Raw genomic sequence first — 21,038 nt, 5'->3', positions numbered from 1 at the left:
TTCCATCCATTATTTTAGGAAAATAGAGTACTCTAAAAACCAAGGGGTGTAAATCCTGACACAGGGATTTAAAATGGCATCAAGCGTTTTTCTGAACGTATACTTGAGAATAAGCTGCTTATTTTACGTGAGGGAAGAAGGAAAGTCTTTGCCACTGATACATGTTTCACACTCCTCATCAGTCTTTGATTAGTTATCACCATACAAATGAGCACCACCACAGATCAATCACAGACTTCTTCCTGGCACCAACGTACTTAACTAAATGAAAACAATCTTTTAAAGTCATCATGCAGTCCTTCTTAAAAAATATTTTTTATGGGTTGATACTTTGACGGTATGTCTTTTTTTCTTCTTCGTATTTATGAGACGCGGGTTTGATTGAATGTATGTGAGACAGATGTAGCTGCTGACAGCCTCCAGAGTGAAAGTGGATTGGATCAGTACATGTGTAGAATGAAAGATATAACCGTCATATATCATGTTTGTGTGTGTGCGATAGGTAGAAAGAGGGAATCAGCCCTGGAATGAATGAATGAATGTGTGGCGTGTGATGACAAACAGAGAGGCCACTGTGTCTTTGTGCAGCATCTGGAGACATTTACATCCACTAGGTACAACATGTTCTTTTCCACACGCTTAGTTCACACATTTCTGCAAACACACTTTTCTTTTAGAGATGATGTTCAAGGCTGCAAATTTAATGTACCGTCAGTAATTACGTTTTATTTTCAGTGTGTCACAGAAAAAGCAGACAAAGTCTCAGACACAGACAATATGTAGGCTCAAATACATATATATGTAACATCTTGAATATTAATGTGCTACAATTAATTTTTTGACCATTTAGGATTCTGACACTCTTGCATAAAACATGTCAGGCAGCAAATAATAAACATGTTCCTGTTCGTATTGTTTCTACACGATAGAATGAGATCAAAGTGAGCAAAAGGGGGGGAAAAAAAAGAATTCTCTGATTTTTATGCTAGAAATTGTCAAATAAAGGTAAGCAACATAATTTAAAAGCATTTTTTTGCATCGGAGGTTATGAAAGAGTTGTAAAATCTACTTCTATGCGTAAACAAATCAAGGAAACCATTTATCCATCGGCACAGACCAAAGTGCTGAGAAGCGGTTTATCTATCAAGTGTATAGATTTAGTCTAAATTAGACCCACCACGAGTCCAAGCTGTTGGTATAAATGCTCAATTGATTTTGCTCTTTGGGCCACACAAGAAGCACCCAAATGTTTGTGGGCCAGGAAAAACCCCTGATGTTGTGTACACCGTATACTGTTGGTTACACTGAGACTCGCCGAAAGGAAATGAATGTGGTCTGCTGATGGGTGATTAATTTCTCATCATTCATATTCGTTTACATTCTTCAAAGTTTTGTCCTAATTCTTTGAGATTAACTGGAACTCTGAGTCACCTCTTGAAACTCTACCTGACTGGCTGCAGCCAATTAGGTTGCACTTCAAATTTAGAGCAGATTTTCTCCTGTAGATGTCATGTCTACTATGAGGATGATTTCTACCACCGTTCCGATGCATTCATTTGATTTATTTACAGGTATTTCCTCATCGATTATTATTTTTTTTCTCTCTGTGCAGGCGCGTCCACGCGTGTTGTCGCTGTCGACGCTGTGACTTCACGGCTCCTGATTCGTCAGCCCTCCTGGACCATTTCAACTCGGCCCACTGTCATGAATCCTCCCCCTCATTAAGCTCATTGACAACAACCTCTTTGCCCACTTCACTGACACCTTCGTTAACACTCTCAGCTAACGGCTGCTCAGCTCCGTCCACCTTAGCCATTAAAGAAGAGAGCAAAGGAGATCTTCGCCTCCTGTACTCCCTCGCTCCTCCTGAAGGCCGGTTGGCGGAAGGGGGCAGAGACGAGGCGGGAGGGGTGGTCAAAAGTGAGGGAGGTGAGGAAAAGGAGCGGGAGAAGGGTTGGATTCTTGGAGAGACGAGAGGAGTAGGAGAAAGAGGAGGCGAGCAGGCCCATGGTCTACTGTGGGTGCCAAAGGAGCGAATGGGACCTGAAAGAGGAGGAGGTGGGAGTCCCTCTGTTTTCCCCTCCCCCCTTGCAATGCCTTTCGTTTCAGCCAATCATGAGGCTTCACAGCAGAAAAGAGGCGTGGCTTCACCTAGCATGGTTTACCTGGGAGACACCAAGTCGTTTTTGGGAGATGCCAAACTGTATGGAGGAGGGAGGCCAGGAGGAGCCAGTGCAAGTGGAGGAGGGGAGAAACAGAGCCAGATGGCCCCTCAGCATTACACAGGAGGAGGTGGAGGAGGGAGTGCAGGTGGAGTGGTACAGGAGGGGAAAGGCGGAGCTGCTAAAGAGGAGTCCCAATCCCTGCTACGGGTAAGTCTGAACCCTCCAACATTTACTCCTCTCTTTCACTTTCTCCTCATCTTCTCACGCCTCCTCTGTCTTTAGCTCATTTAGCTTGTTGTGTTTAGCTTCTGTTTAGGATGTTGTAGCTCCACTGAAAAGAGCCCCATCCTACCTGCTGAGACAGAGCGCTGCTACACCCGCATCTGATTTCAAGCAGTGAGCAGCCACAGTGATAACCCTCGAGTCTAAGTAGCTTCACGTTGGCTAACAGTGTGTGTATGACTGTCCCCGCTGGGTCTTGTGTGTATTTATATCTTTCAGAGCTTGTGTGTGTATGTGTGTGTGTGTGTGTGTGTGTGAGAGAGACTACGTATGACTCCATGACATCAGTTCCTTCCTGCGCAATAAGTTTCAAGCTTTTTTAAAAGAAATAAAAAGTCTGTACTGACAACACGAAGAAATTTGCCTGTCGTCATGGCAATGGCGAAGCAAACTTGACAGTTCCCACGGTAACCACCTGTCAGTCAGTTCCCTCACCCTTTTCTGTGGCCCACAATGCTTTTCACTTTATGATGTCATGGACTGGCAGGGACGGACTGTGGTTTGCCATCACCGCAGAGCTCATTGGCTATGATTACATTATATCAGAATAGACTGACGCATGCGTGTGTGTGTGTGAGTGTGTGTGTGTGTATGTGTTGCTTATAGTGTCGAGGCACTGACATGGATCTATATAAGTGATATTGAGAATGTGAGAGAAGTGTGTGTGTGTGTGAGTTGAGTGTATGGCATAGCTGTACATGCTGTTGGCTAACTTTTTTTGCATGTAAAGTGTGTATGTATGTGTGTGTGTGTGTGAGGTGTTGGCAGTAACTTGGCAGACAGGGCAGGGTGTGTCAGTAAGAGGTTTACTCATTATCGTGGGTGGGGCAGCGTGTGAGAGAGTGAGACAGAGACGGAACGAGAGACGCCATGCGTGAGAGAGAAAGGGAGGAAAATTTAGATGAAGAAAAGATGGGGAGAGTCAAAGAACATACAGTTTCCTTTTTTTCCCCTCTCACTCAAAAGGGAGGAATTGTACCAAAATAGTTGAGCATAAAATCCAAAATTGATGTCACATCTCTTTTGGGTACACAAATTAGCTGGTTTTTTTTTTTTTTTTCTCTCTTTGGGAAAAGTGACTGTCAGATGTTCCTGTCTTAATGCTAGACTAAATTTACGTCTTCACCCCAAGTGTATTCCCAAAATGTTGAACATTCTTTTTTTGTGTACATCAGCCTTCATTGAAGTAATATGTATTTTGTTTCAACAGTAAGATATTAAAACCCAGGATACTGACGCACCGCTGGGAATCTTCTTGTATCATTTTTTTTTAACATAATTTCCCCCCTGAGACTTAACTTTAACACTTTCCAGCACATCGAGAAGTTATAAGGGATGGCCCACTAGTGTACGTGAAGGTGTGAAGTGAGACAGAGAGAGAGAGAGAGAAAAAGAGAGAGAGACCGCAAAGGAAGTATTTAAGAATTTATTAAAGGGAGGAAACCCAACATGACGTATTACTTTAACAGTGTCATAATAGATGGCCCTTTGCTGCTATCGCTCTTTTTCTCCTCACAGCCCAATATTTATTTTCAGTTTCCATGGCATGTACGGCTCATACACACACAAATATACTGTTCTGCACACACACAGTCGTACACACACACACACACACACACACACACACACACACACACACATGATGGTTGACTCATCTCTGGGCAGGGGAAGAAGGAGGGACAAATGCAAAGGAACATCAAAAAATCTGAAATAGTTCAGTGTGCACACACATCACACACACAATTTTGAGTTTTAATCTGCGGAGAGTGAAATGTGAAGCCCTAGCTTGTCCAGATGACACACAAAATTCACCTTTTAAGCCCTGAATCCTTTTTTTTTTTTTTTTTTTGGTTATGTCCTCACAGCGTTTCAAAACATAGCCCTCTTTGTGTGTACAGTTTCCATAGTAACGTGTCTTTCTTGTCTATTGCACTGTTTTTTAACACACACGGTGTCCATGTCACGCTGCTGCGCTCTGACTGACTCCTCAATAAACTGTTTGAACAAAAGCCCTCAGTCTCCATCTTCCCCCCCAGCTCACCACAGCTACCTGTGTGCAGCAGCTGCTCACTCGGAAGATGATTCAATAAATACTGCCTACTGCCTGCCTGCAGTCCAGACGAGAAGTTAAATTGTTGGGTAATATAGCAACATCGAGGAAGATTTAGTGGTTTGACATTAATCCAGCAATTGAATGTAACTCTATCTGATGGCAAGACGAAATATGGCCGACTGAAATTTCTCTGAAGGTTACACCTACAGCATTTTGATTACGTTACATCAGATTACTTTCGTTATAAAGGTCAGGAACCTCCATGGTTTAGTGGTTTCCCCTAATTGTCTTGTTGCCATTTCCTGTCACGCAGGTCATGACGAGTTGAATTGTTATCTTCTGAAAGCATCGCTGGCAGTTATGATACCACTGAAAGCAAGATGCCAAAACGCTGCTTCTGCGTCATGGAAATTCGCATTTGAAATGAGATGTATTCAGGTGGTAGAAAAAAAAAACTTTTGATCGCCACAGATGTGTGTTTCGACTTCAAATTAAAATACTAGTTCATTTTGTCTCTGCATTCCTTCCATCCTCTCGTAACCCGCTTTTTATTTCTTGAGAAGAAAGAGAAAATCCATTCATCTCCGATTTACATTTTTAAATTTTCCTGTTGTTTATTTGGTTTAAGTTTTGTTTCTGCTGTGAAAAAAAAGCTTGCTTGTAAATTAGTTTTGATGAATGAACTTGACACTTAATTGGCTATCTAAGACACTAAAATAGCCAATAAAACTAAATAAGACACATGGAATTCATAATAAGCCTTAAAGGGCAAATCCACTGACTGAAGACACCTGCCCACATTGGGACCCTATGTTCTACATCAGCTTACTTGTGGAATTTGGCCTGAACCCTGTCTTTCGTAAGTGTTCCTTCGCGAAGAATGCAGGTCTAAGGTCCAAGTGGGTAGCGCTCGCCATGCCGGATCATAAAGCGCTTTGACACACGTGTTGCAAAAATGCTGCAAAAATTCTGTTCGGACTTCAGCGTGCGACTGCTTGTTCTGCCTGTGAGCTTATTGGGGTTAAGGCCATTGTTTACGTGGCAGTGTTTTACTCAGCCGCCTCAGTCTTTCTATCCTAATATTGGCATCTGTGAAAAAAGCAGCCAAAGACAGAAGGTAGAACGGATGAAGGAAGCAAGTGTGGTATTAAAGAGACAGAATTTGAAACAGTCAGAGATATTTCATTGAAACATCTTCTTTCCTGTTTGTGCTGATGTGTGTGTGTGTGTGTGTGTGTGTGTGTGTGTGTGTGTGTGTGTGTGTGCGGGGTGTTTTTTTCCGTTCATCTTCTCTTGCTCCTTCTCTTTCTCCTCTCCCCTGCATCGATCCGTCTGACCCTTTTCTTTTCATAGTTTTCTTCCCTTTCATTTCCCATCTCTTCCTGAAAGGACAACGATCCTGGAATGTGAGGCTCGACATAGACGCACATGCACACACAGACACACACACACACACCCACACACACACACACACACACACACAAACTGAGACTCTTCTGCTCAGGGAGGGATTTTTTTTTTTTTTTTTTGCTACTAAAAAGGAGAGTATATTTCCTCAAAAGCCTGTGAGTGCTACTCAGTGTTGCCTTGTTGAGACATTGCTCCGCTATTGGCTTTGTTTTCGTCATGATTTATTACATCGAAGACGTTTCCTCATTCTTAAATTGTATTTTCTTTGACGGACTGGACAAGACAAGGATTGAAACCATATGAGGTTTAGAGATGAAATTAAAATAAAAGCTCGTCTGATGTTTTAAGTTTATAAATTGAATGAGACAAACTGAGTAATAATGGATTTTTTTTTTTTTTTTTAGAGTAAAGTCAGACTGAAAAGGGGCCGTATCTGTGCCAAACATTTGATTTAACCCAAAATCTAGAAAGTGTAATAAATTCCAGAGTGCTTTCAAAGGGAATTCTACCTTCAGGACATCTGAGAAGTGTAGTTAAGTAGAGGAAAGTAAGCAGAAATACAAACGCAAAATGATTGTGTTCACTTCTTGTGGTCAAAACAGAAAACTGGACTCTGAACCCTCAGATGTCCCGAGCGTGTCACTCAATTCTGTCTGAGTCAAACAGAAAAGCGAGAAATGAACTGAGAGAGATAAACGGGAGTGTGTGCTTTCAGCAGATCAGTGAGGAGTTTCATTAAAGTTTCTCTTGTTTACATTTCTGCCCGACAGAGCTAATTACATTTCACAGACCCACACCCACCCACACACACGCGCCCACTCACACATACACACACAAACACACACAAACAGCTTTATTTCCATAAAGTTCTCATTATGTTGTGTTCTATATCCCCTCTCTTTTCTTGCGCAAATTCATGTGTCGTTAGTACGCACAGGCCACTGTGTGTGTTGCCCACTGCTTGTGTAGTCCACATTTGCATTCTGAGTGTTTGTATCAATATGTGTGTGTGTGTGTGTGTGTGTGTGTTTCTGTGTGTGTGTGTGTGTGTGTGTGTGTGTGTGTGTGTGCGCGCGTGTGTGTGCTTTGTAAGGAAATTAAAGCATGAATTGAACTTGTTTTCCGTACTGATAATTTAACATCCCTTTATATCCGCTACAGGAAATTATAGAGCTTATTCTCCAGTCAGTCAGTCAGTCTGTGTGTGTGTGTGTGTGTTTGTCTGTGTGTGTGTATGTGCGTTAAGGGAACAAAACTTAAGTGATTTAGCTCAGAAATTGTTTTCGTGAACTGATACTCTGTGCTGTCTCATGCTTCTGTTTTCTAGGCTTTGTCGTCGTTCAACGTTTAGCTGTCAAATTTCAAGTTCCCTTTGTGATTGGACAGTTTCTGCATAAGGCTTCGTTAGTTCTGTTGATGCAACGTCCCTGTGAAAGTCCTGTCAAGTGGTCTTAAAAAAAAAAACACACATTTACTAATGGTTTACATGAGCACAAACCCACATTTTGATGAGGGGAAAAAAAAAGCCTACTGTCAGGATTTACTAAAAGGGTGTAATCAGATAAATTAATGAGACAAATTAGCACTGGTGACGCATGGAGACGGTACAACAAGGTAGCGGAGGGCAATTTGCTGCCAAGACTGGCAGTATTACACACACACACGTCTTTATTTGTTGTCATTGTTGCACGGAGGAGTCAGTGTGCGATTGCGTGGAAGAAAGAAGAGACATACATATAACATATCTTTATTTTGTATGTTGTTATCGGATTTGGATTGCATGCACCAACAGCGCCACAAGAAATTCTTCGTATGTGTAAAATCATACTTGGCAATAAAGCTTATTCTGATTCTGATTCTGAACTCTTGATACACACAAATCCTGTACTCATACATTCATGTGATTACAACTGTGTGATTATTTTGCCCGCGTCCCCATCAAGTGCCCCTGCTTTACTTGGCCCCACACTGCTCTTGGTCGATTAGATGTTCTCTCCAATCTGTATCACGAACTAGCTGCCCCGTGTTCTTAGATTTATTCCTTGTTTGTTGTTCGTCATCTAGAGAAACAGCCGCTTCCGTCCGCGCTGATTTTTTTTTTTAACGCAATGCAAATTTTTGTTGCTTGCATGCTTTACATGCAGCAACTTTTAAATTTTAATTTTTTCCAATTTCAATTATTACATGTTGCAGTTGCACTACTTGCCACCCAATGTAGTACAAAAAGTACAAGTACATTTGAAGTAGCTTTCAAAACATATATATATATATGTACATATATATATATATATATATATATCAAGATATATATATATATATATATATATATATATATATATATATATCAAGATATCTATCTATCTGTCTATATCTATAGATATAGATAGATAGATATATAGATAGATATAGATAGATATATTGGCTTCAGCCCCCCAGCAACCCTCAACAGAATAAGCGGAAGAAAATGGATGGATGGATGGTTGGATGGTTGGATGGACGGATATATCAATAGCGTGTGGTGACAGTACATAATGAGATGCAACATCATCGTCCCTGGTAGTCCTTTTGACCCTTGATGTAAATAAAAACTACTGATCAGGAGAATGTGTGTGGTGTATGGTGACTTGATTGACCTACAGGGATGCTACACGTATCCCAGAGAGATTCAAACCAGCTGGAGGTATTTGGCTGCTCCATCAGCCTGTAGCCATCAATGGCCAACAGTGTAGTTCCCAGCTAAAAGGTGAATTCAAGAGAAATCCTCATCAATGGAGCTCATAGATGGAGATGTTCTGCTTAAAAAAAAAACCTCTGTGTATCTTATGTACACACCTTATGGAAAAGATGAAAAACTCTGGCTTCTTTTCAAGTCCAAAAGCTACCTTTTGCCTGTGTGTGTGTGTGTGTGTGTGTGTGTGTGGTGTGTTGGAAAAGGGAAGACCCACAGACATTCATCAAACTCTTCTTTCTCTCTCACTCTCTCTCTCTCTCTCTTACTCACACACACGCACACACACACACACACACACACACCCTCCCTCAGACAGAGCTGTCTGTTCTGGAGCTGTTAAGTTTGTTTGTGTAGCCGTCACATTTCCCAGGACACACACTCAAATAAACACAGCTATGCTAGAAAGAAAAAGAAAAGCGAATGTCTGTGTGTGTGTGGTAGTGTGTGTGTGTGTTTGTGTGTGTGTGAGTGTGTGTAATATTTCTAGTGTATAAAACCCAGGCTGTGTTTAGTGTAACAGAAACATAATCAGACGACCTGTTTGCTGTAATTTTGACCTGTGTGCGTGCCTGTGAAAATACTGGTGGATAAGCTTGTGTGTGTGTGTGTGTGTGTGTGTGTGTTTGAGTAAGAGAGAGTGAAAGAGACAGAAAGCGTGTGTATGTGTGTCTGCACAGTTGCTTGATGGGTGTGTGTGTGTGTGTGTGTGTGTGTGTGTGTGTGTGTGTGTGTGTGTGCCTCACTGTTATGACCGGTGTGTGGCTTTATGCTGTGTGACAGTCCACAGCAGCCACATTGTCTGCTAGGAATATTACATTTGGCTTGAAAAACAAATTACACCATTTTAACCACATTTCGAGCCACTCTGGCAGCTCCACACATGCCACGCTCACACACATATTACACTTGACAACATGTGCAGTTGGAAGGTGACAGTTTGGCATTTTAGGCTCACTCAAATCAAGAAATAGCTTATTTGCTCGACTCAGTCTTCACTCGTGTTTGGATGCTAATCCTCTTTTCATGGCTGCTTTGACTGACTCCGACAAGAGTTAGAATAAAACTCTACATGCTTGAGAATTTTTTTTTTTTTCATACCGGCTCACACAACTTCCAAAAGTGTAAAGTCAGTCATCAGTCATAGAAAAGTACACTAAATTGAGTTTAAAATCCCAGGATTTGGCAATGTGGTTTACTTTTGGCAGTAACTTGTCGTAGTGATTTGTCAGATGTCCCCTTAGCTAGAAAGTTCAGCTTTAATCCGCCCCGATGAAGTGTCTTTGAGCAAGACCTTGAGACCCTGATCATTCTGGGGTTTCTGACCCTTGAATTTCACCTTTCTTTTGAGAGGAGGCAGCAAGAAGAGGAAAGGATTCTCCTGGGATCAGCACAGACTTTCCTGTGATTGTCCAAACTTAGCTGGCACTCTCTGAATTGTCCTATTTATGAGAAACCACGACATTCTGGCACCAAAGTAGGAAAAACCATTAGAACTATTAAAATACTTTTTTGCACCAGCCTTTTGAGGGTGTATGATTACACAAGAATCTTGATTTTATAATTCATCCACCGAACTCAAAGTGTAGATGATTGTCTCTTGCATTGCAGTAGTTTATAGCTCGTAATATCATATAACTTGATATAATGAGTTTGACTTGGGAGTCTGGTTAGATATCTTTTCTTCCTAGTGAGTGTTTGATTGGTTAAGACACATGTCGCTTATACACACACAGGCTGGTCATTGGTTCAGCTGAGCGCCTGTGACACAGATGTTCCACCCTTCCCGCCAGCGAACCAACCAGGTGTTTTTCATCATGTTGACATAGCAACGGTAAAACACAGTGGTTATTTTAGCTCCTAGCTGTAATTTAGACGTTTACATCAATTACTGTTACAATCAACTTAAGCACACACTACTGGAAGTTGTGTGTGTGTGTGTGTGTGTGTGTGTGTGTGTGTGTGTGTGTGTGTGTGTGTGTGTGTGTGTGCACTTTTTATATTAAAGTGTTTCTCTGCCATGATTTGCACATTCAGTTTCTCGGTCCTTCTGTGTTTCTTCACATTTTTCTCTGTCTCTCTCTCTCTCCCTCTCTCTCCCTCCCTCTCTCTGTTCCTTTGTGTGTAAGGCGGGAGCAGCTCACCACAGGCTCTGAGAGAGAGAGTGTGTGTGTTTGTGTCTCTGTGCACATGTTCATGTGTGTTTGTGCACAGAGACGGGTATATGCGCATGTTCACACATGGAACCAATATTGAGGCCAGATGTTCATTTTGCTACAACAAGACCTCTACACGCAACGCTAGCCAGCTACACACACACACACACACACACACACACACACACACACACACACACACACACACACACACACACACACAGAAGTGCATAGGGTACACCATCCTGGCAGCACTTGTGTAATTAGGAAGCTGATTGGTTAGATTAAATGTCCATCTGACCCCTGACCAATATCTAATTGGAAAACCCTGCCTGCCTTCCTCTCTCCTCTTCATCTCCACTTTTAACCGGAACTTTCTATGATATGATTTGACATAAGAGAGAAAATGAATAGTTTATATAAATGTGGTATCAGTAAATGGCTAAAAAAATATTGATAAAGTGGATCCAGGCCACATGATGTAAAATACTCCTGCTTAGCGAGAATAGCTTTAATGCTTTAAAACCCCATGTTTCTTTTCTCTTGTTTTCTTTGCTTTTCTTTTCAGTGGAACGATGTATTTGCTAGGCAGGGGGAGTGGATCCCTCATGACAGCAGTGGATTTCACAGCAGGCACGGCGAAATCAAGGCTGAAAATTGTTTAGCTGTTAAGGTGCCACAGTGCAGACCACCTGCAGAACTGTGTCAGCAAAACAGCCGCTGATGAGAGGTCTAGTTAATCCAATCTGCACGTTTTGGTCGCAGCCATTTGTTAGTTATTTGCTTCTCATATGCATGAACGATTTCTTACAGGGAGCTTTGAGCATAGAAATCTGAAAGAAAAAAAAATCATCACAACTGAAACAAGTACGGAATCTAAAGGTGCACCGTCTGTATTCAGATATGCATCAGATGCGCTCACACACTCAAACATACATTACATTCACCAGTCATTCTGACACGTTAATCCCACCTCACTTCAGGACATCCAGTCACACCCTGCTTTGGTGTGTTTTAGAGAGACACAGAGAAAGAGAGAGAGAAAGTCTGTGTGTGTGTTTGTCAGCGAGCAATACCATGGCAACCTTGGCGGTCCAAGGCCCTCTTGGCAAGGTAGCAAGATCACCCAGGGCACGTGCACGTACTGCACACTGGGCCTTCACATTATGTGTGTGGGTGCATGCATGCATGGATGCATGGCTGACTTGAAAGTCGAGTGGGGATTTTCATTTATAACAGAGTAGAAATCTGCATCAACACCCAAAAGTTTTAATAGTGGTACGCTCTCTGTGCCTCGCATGCTCGATCCAACATGAAAGCTAAAGAAGGATACATGAGTTTTCCCTCTATATTTCCCTGAACTCCTCCCTTTTCCGATATTTGTCTCCCCTCTCCGTGTCCCCTGTGAGGTCTTCACTCATTAGGAATTCTCCACGAGTGTGTGTCTCTCTGTGAGTGTGTTTATGAATTCCTCTCCACTGGCATGATGCATCTTGTATACTCAATTTCCCTTAAGACCATTTCTGTTTTATTCTCTTTCTCTCCTTCTAGCTCCCTGTAAAACACAACAGGACCAGACATAACTCAGCACAGCTTCAACTCTGCAGGAGTCACTTGCCCTCCCAGAGTATATCCACATTCTCGTGGTCTAATGTAGCTCAGAGCAGGCAAAGATTAAGGCGCTAAGGCAAGATTGAGTTGCTACCTTAACAGCTAAGATGTTTTGAATATTGAGTTTGCTAAAGTTGCATTTTAAGCTCGGTGCTGTTGCTTCTGCAGTAACGGTGGTTGGATTTCGTATGAAGCAGGAGATTGCAGATGGAATAAGAAGAAAATGAGCCATAAATGGTGATTTCTGGTGAATTGTGGGAACAGCGATGAATTGAGAACAAAAACTTGTCTCGCTCCTCTATGAGTGGGTGACCTCAGTCATCAAGATGAACACCCGTTTACGCTGTGCAATAAAATCAAGCGGGACATTTTTTTTTCAAGGACTGCGTCGATATTCCAGCCCCTTCTATTAATATTGTAATGTCATGTGTTGTGATAACACAATAGCGTGGCTTTGATTTTCCATATGATGTGATTGCAGCCCATCACCATGGGATTTAAATATTATTAGATTACCCAGGTGGGACACAGCAAGTTGTATTTTCAGCTCTATTTTGAAAATTTCATCAAATTATGTAGGGAATCGCTATACATTGTGTTGAAATGGTGTCCTGACCCACGTATTGTGATGCGTATAACATCATGATGAGGTCCTCGATCAACCCGAGGAACCACACACTAAAAACTGCAAAATAGCGCTTCGAAGTCTGGGTCAAAGGTCAGTTGTCCAATAACAGACATAATTTGTCAAGCTGTGAGGTCGTAGTTCATGTCATTCTAAATCTGACCAGTGGGGGCAATGTTTGTACATTTGGTTTAGTATACAGCAACTGCAGTTTGAATCCATGTCATTTAGTGAATTTTTCATCAAACGCTGCTTGATCTGCCTCAGCGGATGAGAGCCGCCCCTTGACTGCAGCAACATCAATTTTACAACCAATGTATTTGTCCCACATAAGACTTTTTTTTTTAATAATGTTTTTCTCACACATGACACAGATGAGACTTTGTAAGCACAGTGAACAAAAATTCTGCCCTCGTTTCTATTTTGGGGGAATTTTAAGAAGAAAAATTGAAGACAGCTCAAACCAACAACAAGGGGAGAAAGAGAAGGAGATGACAGGCAACCAGCATTCTCAGCTGGGATCAAAGTGCTGTGGTTATTTGGTTCGTGCCTTGCTATTGGAACACGCCGGGCCTAGTTTGTGAACGCGGTGTACGTGCAAGTATCAGGACCTACAGCAGCCTTTTGCAGAGGACACTTAAATGAAGAAGTTGGGATTTATAGAAAAAGAACTGGCCATAAAATGTACACTAAATAGAAAATCATGCGAAAGAACCTTTGGGGCAGTGAGAGTTGGCATCACTTTCAAAAAAATAAATAAAATATAAGGCCTATTAAATTGAACAAGAAATCATATGCTGTACTTTGTTAAATTGGAAATCCATGCCTAAATGCAGAGGCTGTACAATATGAGCTTTTAGACTCGTCCTTCAGAGAGACAAAAGGTGAGAGAGTACTTGAGAGTAAACTTACACATCAGTTGAATAACTGCCTTTTTTGTGTATGAATGTTTGTATGTGTGTGTGTGTGTGTTACTTGTGCTTTTTCTTGACGGTGCGTCATTGCTGCAGATGTTTGGCGTCTGTTGTCCCACAGTTGCACACAAATCAACACACATACACACACCCTTTGACACAAACATTCACACACAGTCAGGTCCCCCAGTCCCATCTATCCTGTTCTTTAATGGACCAGGTGCAATGAAACAATGAGTGTGCGACCACGTGAGTGTGTTCGCGTGTGTCGCTCTGAACTCCTGCTGTGCTTACACGGCCTTGAGCATTTATTTTTTCAAGCTATCTTCATGATTTTTTTTTCTGTGTTAACATCAAACAATGACATGTACTTTAATCTTTAAACGCTGAAAAAACCCACTTTCGCTTGCATTATTTACTGAGTCTGGTGGCATCTGTAGTGTATATTATGTTCCCCATTAGAGGAAAACATAGCAACAGTCCTCGTGTGTCCGTTTGCTCTACGTCAACACAATTACAGCGCTGTTCTCTCCCGTTCTCTCAGAAACGCCGGAGCTCCAATTCACCTGTCCAAAAATGTAACACAATGTTCTTTCGTTATTTAAGTCAAGCCTGATAAATCTACGTTTTCCTGCATGTGGGGTTTTCAGGCCAGGGAAATAAACCTATTTCGAGACTCTGAAAGTAGATCCGTGTTATCCCTTTAGTTAAACACAGCTCACTGATTAAGAACAACTCTGTCTCTCTCTCTGTGTCAATGCCACAGACCTGAGAGGCTTGAGATTCAGTGTGTGATGCTACAAAGAGACTTGTGACCACAGCTGATTATAAATAACAGGCCAAGTGAAATGTAGCTTTGAAATGGATGCGTTTTATTATTGAATGACTCTGTTTGAGGATTGATTTATCTAAAAAAAAAAAAAACAACCTTTCCTTCTCTATGATCTGCCTGTGTCGTGTTGTCCAGCCACGCTATAAGTCTGGGCAACACCAAGTTGTTGAAATTCTGAATTATTGTGATAGGTTGAGAAATATGATTAGTTTGGCACAGCTCCAAATCAGCCAAACTTATTTCTAACTTCCTTATTTTTTTTTGAAGGTTATCACAGTTTTCAGACAGATATTTATTCAGCTTTCAGCAGTCAAACATTTCCATTTCAGTCACTTTCAGGTTAACTTTTTGACAGATTCATACCTTGTCAAATTAAACCAGCTGAAAGAACGACAAAATAATGTTCCAGTATTAAAAATTAGAATGCACTCACATACCTCTACCAAGAAAGCTATATGATCTTAATCGTTTTTTTGTTTTTCTCCAAAACTGATGAGAATCTCCCAGACGACCAGCCAAGGACTTGATCCATGCAAGCTCCAGGAACTTGAAATTTATCTCTCCGATTAAAATAGATGCAAGTATGCTCAAATTCTTTAGAGGGATATTAAAAAAAAAAAAAAATCATGTCAAGAATATTTTCAGAAGTTGAAACCTTCTTCTTTAAACCATTTCATAATTTCATAACCCATCACCTGGTAACGTTAACCACATTTTCCTTGTAATATTATACGTTTTTCAGACGCACTTAATTAAAAAACAAACATTCGTTTTTGAGATATCCTCAAAAAATAGACAGGGGTTTCAAAGTCTGATTACTGACTGACAGTTGGCAATGTTTATTACTCCAGAAACTGAATTTATCCACCAATATATGACATTGTGAGTGAATATGTTATAGGTTGTGCAATATTCAAATTAACAGTACTCAGCTACACACGTTAATATGTGTGAAGCACGGAAACAAATACAGACCCGCACACAGCTGCCTTGCAAACACATGTGGAAGATCACCATTATGTTAAGCCCCCTTATTTGCAGATCAACCAGGAAACAAGTGTTCCGTTACCTCAAGACCACCGAGAAAGTGAGCAGCAATCAGGGGGGGGGGGGGGGGGGGTAATGAAAGCATCGAAGTAGACAAAAGGGAGCGTCAGGGACAATAAAGAGAGAGAGAGAGGAGAGACAGGGAGGAATAAGCCCAGCAACATGAAGGCAAAGAGAGAGAAACGCGAGCAGCTGCCAAACTCTGAGTGGGGTTAAGCATCACCACAAGTAGAGCCTAATAAGGTCTGGAAGTGTGCACACACACGCATACATACACACACACACGACTTGGCCACGGCTCAGAATGTTGTTTCAGTGTTTCTGCAGTAAGCAACTGTAACTCACATCTGCCCCCAGAGCTGTTGTGATGCTCACTGTTGGGATCCCGTGGAGGAGTTTTCCCCGTGTTGACATTTACATGACATGATACTTGAAGCCGTCTCATTTACAAGTCGAGCAGAATCGCTCCTGTCAGAGCTGCCTTGACAGCCCTTTTTCAAGTTGCCCTTCTGAAAGAAATAAATAAAAATAACACACTCGGTATTAACATGTCAGTGTTGAACAACAGCCTATCACACGACTCGGTATTTGGCAGTGACTGGCAGATTCAATCTCTAAAAGAGTCAAACTTCCTTTTTTTTTTTTTTTTTTACAAGAAAACCCTTTTCCTTTCCAAAATTAATTTGTGAGGGTGTATCGCAGATTTTGCTGTTTTAGTTCTGCACTTTTAGTTTTGGAGTCTAGATTTACTCCCATGTTCTCTCAAGTTTCATAGTCCTTTCAGTCGAGAGCTCTTCCCTGCCTATTTTACACTTACTGTCTTTGGCTGATTTCTCGCCTTTTTTCGACGACCACCTGTGTCTTGTCAGCTTGTTACTCCCGCTCGGTCACAGCTCTGTTCCCAGTGTTTCTCAGCCAATGGGCTCTTGCTCTGTGCCCTTGTATTCTCCCGGCTGTTTTTTGTAGTCCTTGGCTGAGTTTGTGTTAAGGTTGTCCATGTCAGAGTCTTGTGCCTTCCCCACGTCCCTCGTTTTATCGGAGTCTAAGCTGTCTCAATGTCTTCATCTTCTGCCTTCTCGTTGTTCGACTCCGCTACAAAACCTGACAGTTGTGCAGAAATGCTCAGTCACACCGATGATAAATTTGTATTTTTGGAATCTTTTTGATAACTAATCACTGGGAATCTTTGTTTCCTTTGCTTAGCTTTGACTTTCTTGTTGTTTCATGTAGCGGGGGGGGGGGGATTGGTGGGACACGGTTCAGGTAAACTATGCTCGAAACCCACAAACCACAGAGGTGCAAAGCATTCTTGCCTTCAGGTCTCCCATCCTGTTTTAACATTATTAAGCCTAACATCTTCCACCAGTTAGGCCTGAGCTGAAACCAACACCTGCTGTGTGATCAGCTACAAATCACATTCTCTGCTCCGGCCAATAGCGAGTGATCTAGTTTAGAGACCGCACTCGAGAGAGAGGGAGGGAGAGTGAGAGAAACTTGTGGCGATTCATCATTAGATAGTTCTTCATCTCGTTGTAGTTCCGTATAAAGTGTCTTTTCATCGCGTGTGAAGTTTAGGTGTTTGTGTATTTTCTTCGAAATATTGAAAGCAGCAAGGATCGGGCTAAAAAGTCCTGCATCTGTGTTTTCCACCATGAACGTTAAGTTCTAGCATGGGTGTGTTCATTAGCAGATGGCGCACTCAGCTGCTTGATATTAGTCACATGCTATCGTTCTTGGGAGGATAACTCATAAAGACAAGCTATCAACGAAACATATCTTACAGGCTGCAGCATTCACAAATTGGTCTAAACAAATCTTAACAGGTCGAGCTTTCCAAGTTAAATAATATCGGTTGAGTCCGTAGAGCGAGCGCTGAGTGAGGAATGAATGTTGACACTACTGCCTGCCACGCAGCCTTGCTAAGTAACCTAAGAAGCCAAAATGAAAATTGTCAACTCCCACAGTATCCAGACAATAAAAATTAAATCACACACAAGTCTCCCGCTCGCTTGCTCCCTCTACACCTGAGGCAGGGAAATAGCTAAGGAGCCCTGCAAAACAAAATGAATAATGGGAGGATGAAGAGAAGGGGAGAGGACCCCCCCCCCTCTCACTGAGTGGTTATCACTTTCTCTCACTGAGTGCCCTTTCTCTCTCTCTCTCTCTCTCTCTCTCTCTCTCTCTCTCTCTCTCTCTCCTTCTTCATCTCCCTCCCTCTTTCTGTTAAGGAGAGAGATTAAAAGCTGATAGGAGATTGCAAAGACATGTTGCACTCCTGTTCTCTCTCTCTCTCTAACACACACACACACACACACACACACACACACACACACACACATGCATACAGATGGTAACATTAGCTCTTGTATGGCTGGGAGCTCCTGATGTAAGACACATGTTACTGCCTCAGCAGTGTGTGCCGGTGTGTCTACGGCTGTTTAAACCAACTTTATCGCTCCATCAGTTCAGAGACAAGGAACGATTCATTCAGAGAGAGAGAGAGAAAGAGAGAGAGAGGGCGGGATAAGAGGGAAGAGCGTGTGTGTTTTGAGAGACAGATTTTGTGTTTCTCCCTTCAGTATTCATCGAACCTTTGGAATGTCAGCCTTTAAATGATCTGTAATATCTGCAGTGTCTTTCCAGTATGATACTTTTATTTTTTCCTTTTGATGATAAATGACATCGGCTCCCAAATGTTTAGCTACGTCTCCTTGTTTGAACATAGACTCATATTTCTTTAATTCGCTTCTCTTATTTTCACTCAGAAGTTATTCCACAGAAGTATAAATCTATTCTCTGCATTTAAAAAAAAAACAAATCTTTTTTTTTTTTCAAATAAACGATCAATCTGAATCTCTCCTGAAACAAAATATAATCATGGGATTTTTACCCAGTAACTTAAGATCCTTTCAAGAGGGGCTCAGACGTTTAGCCCAGGTTTTCAATGGAGAAGCTGGAAACTACATTAGGTTCTTATAAGATTGTGGGGTTGGCTCAGTATCTGCTGATACCGGTCCAACCCACTCAGTAACAATACATCTGTATGGTTGTACTTTGCTTCACCTGCCGTCTAAAACCTTATAAAACTATATATTCTACTTCCATAGGAGTAGTCTGTGCCCGTCAGCTTTTTACCTCGTTTTCCACAGGGTCGCCTCTGTCACGTCCCGGCGATGCCGTTTACGTCCGTCCTCCGCACAGCCTCCTTCCCCGCTGCAGTGTTTCGTTGCATTTTTGCCACTGAGTTTTGTTAACCTGCTAAGATTGAATAGTTTCTCCTTGGTTTATTTGTTTTTATTATGTGTACATAGACGACGCTGTTGTATTTTTGTTTGCGATCAGAACGTGGTGGTTTTATTTTTGAAATTTGACCTGCCATTGGAGCGGGGACTTCCTGTCTGGCTCGATCTGCTCTGTTGCTGCTGCGCTTCTGGTGGATTCACAAGGACAGGGTAGCATTTTCTGGAGGATTTACATGGAAAATTTGGGGTAATGGATTGGATCTGATTTGATTAATATTTGCTTTCGATATTTTATCCAATGACAGTTATCAGCTGAAAGTCCAGTGTCAATCTGAAGCTGAAGTTTGTAGACATTTTTTCTCATGTTTATTGACCTCTTAAACACAGAGAAACATAGAAACGGATACTAAGAGAACAAAAGACCAAAAGGCAAGGAGAGGCATAACGAAGAGAAGAGCAAGAGAAACAAAAGTTAATTTAATCATTCCATCACAGTCACAAGCTACAGCGGAAATGGATAACGATAAAAAATTCAGCATATCGGCGTCTTTGGAGACTGTGGGATCATCAGTCTGCTTCTCTAACACTGCTTGTCTCTCTTGCTTTCATTCGTCACATCCACAGTCCCTCAAGACAAATACAACAACAAAAAAACCCAACTCTTTTGTTTCCGTGCGTTTGAAATCTGCTCTTCAAAGACTGTTGTCATCCTAATTTGTTGTCAGACCAAGTTTCCTTTCAGTAATTCTTCAGATGCGGCGGAAATTCAAAGAAGAAGGCTCAGAGAGGAGTTCCTAGTTCCTTCCTCCTTTTTTAACCACTCAAGAAAACGACTATAAGCTGATTAATGTCACCCAAATTTTAACTGTGGAACAGATCTGGAAAAGGACAGCCGGGTAGATGCAATGTCTGCTTCCAGTTAGCTTCCTTGCGTGGCTTCATTTTAACAGGGGACAAAAAAAAAAAAAAAAAAAAACCCTCGTAAAAATCCAGGTGATTTTTTTTTTTTTAAACTTTCACTTCCTATTTTACATGTCAGATTTTAATGCTCCTTTTTCTGTTCTGAACAGCTTTTTAAAAAGAAACAGAAATGGCTACTTGCTTAAAAAGGTATAATCCATCACAGAAGAATCAGCAGAGGAATGGAGAGAAATATTCTTTCTGGCTTGTGTTAATATGACGGCCTGGCACGAGTTCTATTTTCATTCTCTGCAGTTTGACATCCGTGTGCCCCTGGAACACTGTCTGGGAACTGTAGTCATATTTGCACTAAATCGTAAATATATATGCTGTGTGCATTGAGCAGCGGTGGAATTATAGCTGTGAAACACATGTGGATAACATTTCGTTAAAGCGATTGATAGGATGGTCAACCACAGCGAGCGCAATAACAGAAAACAAATAGATTGGCTTGATAAAGGTTTCTTCTTGCCGCCAGTCGTTCTAGCAGACTGAACTCATCTACATTTAGATTCTCCAGCCAATGTGTGTGGTCATCCGTGCCTTTGATTCAGAGAGTGTGTGTGTGAGTGTGAGTGGGAGCGTTATTGACCAGCAGATGCAGACTATGTGTGTGTGTGTGTGTGTGTGATGAGAAGCAGGCGACCACATGGACTTATGGGAAATAAAAACCTTTTATTTATTTATAGCATTTGATTAAATGGCATTTGTTTCTGTCTCTGGGTGTGTATATGTGGCCATGCGTAGTAATGTGTGTGTGTGCCTGTGCCTTTTATTTAATGACAAATAGAATGGAGGGATCAGAGCAATCAGGTTTGAATGATTACTATGGGAACGAGGGAGAGAGAGTGATAGGGAGCTAAAAGAGACAGTCAGATTACAGAATCGGCTAATTCTCTCACATCAGTGCAACAATAATATTGCTTCACTTTTCTATCAGATCTTCTCTCGCTCCATTCATTCTATCTCTTTGTAGCTGTATTCCACTGCCAGTATTTCCTCATTTCTTTCCT

At 41.6% G+C, this 21,038-nt stretch overlaps 1 protein-coding gene across 1 annotated transcript in view; it reads left to right on the top strand.

Moving 5' to 3' along the window:
• trps1 (trichorhinophalangeal syndrome I) overlaps nucleotides 1-21,038 on the top strand; it is a 120,724-nt gene that overhangs the window by 64,922 nt on the left and 34,764 nt on the right. The window contains exon 9 of the mRNA XM_086193607.1: nucleotides 1,613-2,372. Coding sequence (XP_086049733.1) covers nucleotides 1,613-2,372 — 760 coding nt within the window. The remainder of the gene's footprint in view (nucleotides 1-1,612; nucleotides 2,373-21,038) is intronic.

The sequence above is a fragment of the Aulostomus chinensis genome, chromosome 22 (assembly GCF_037954235.1).
Source record: "Aulostomus chinensis isolate RoL2024-O1b breed Wild chromosome 22, RoL_Achi_v1.0, whole genome shotgun sequence".
Classification (NCBI taxonomy): Eukaryota; Metazoa; Chordata; class Actinopteri; order Syngnathiformes; family Aulostomidae; genus Aulostomus; species Aulostomus chinensis.
Note: the sequence above shows the minus strand (reverse complement) of the source record. Positions and strands in the feature narration are given on the sequence as shown.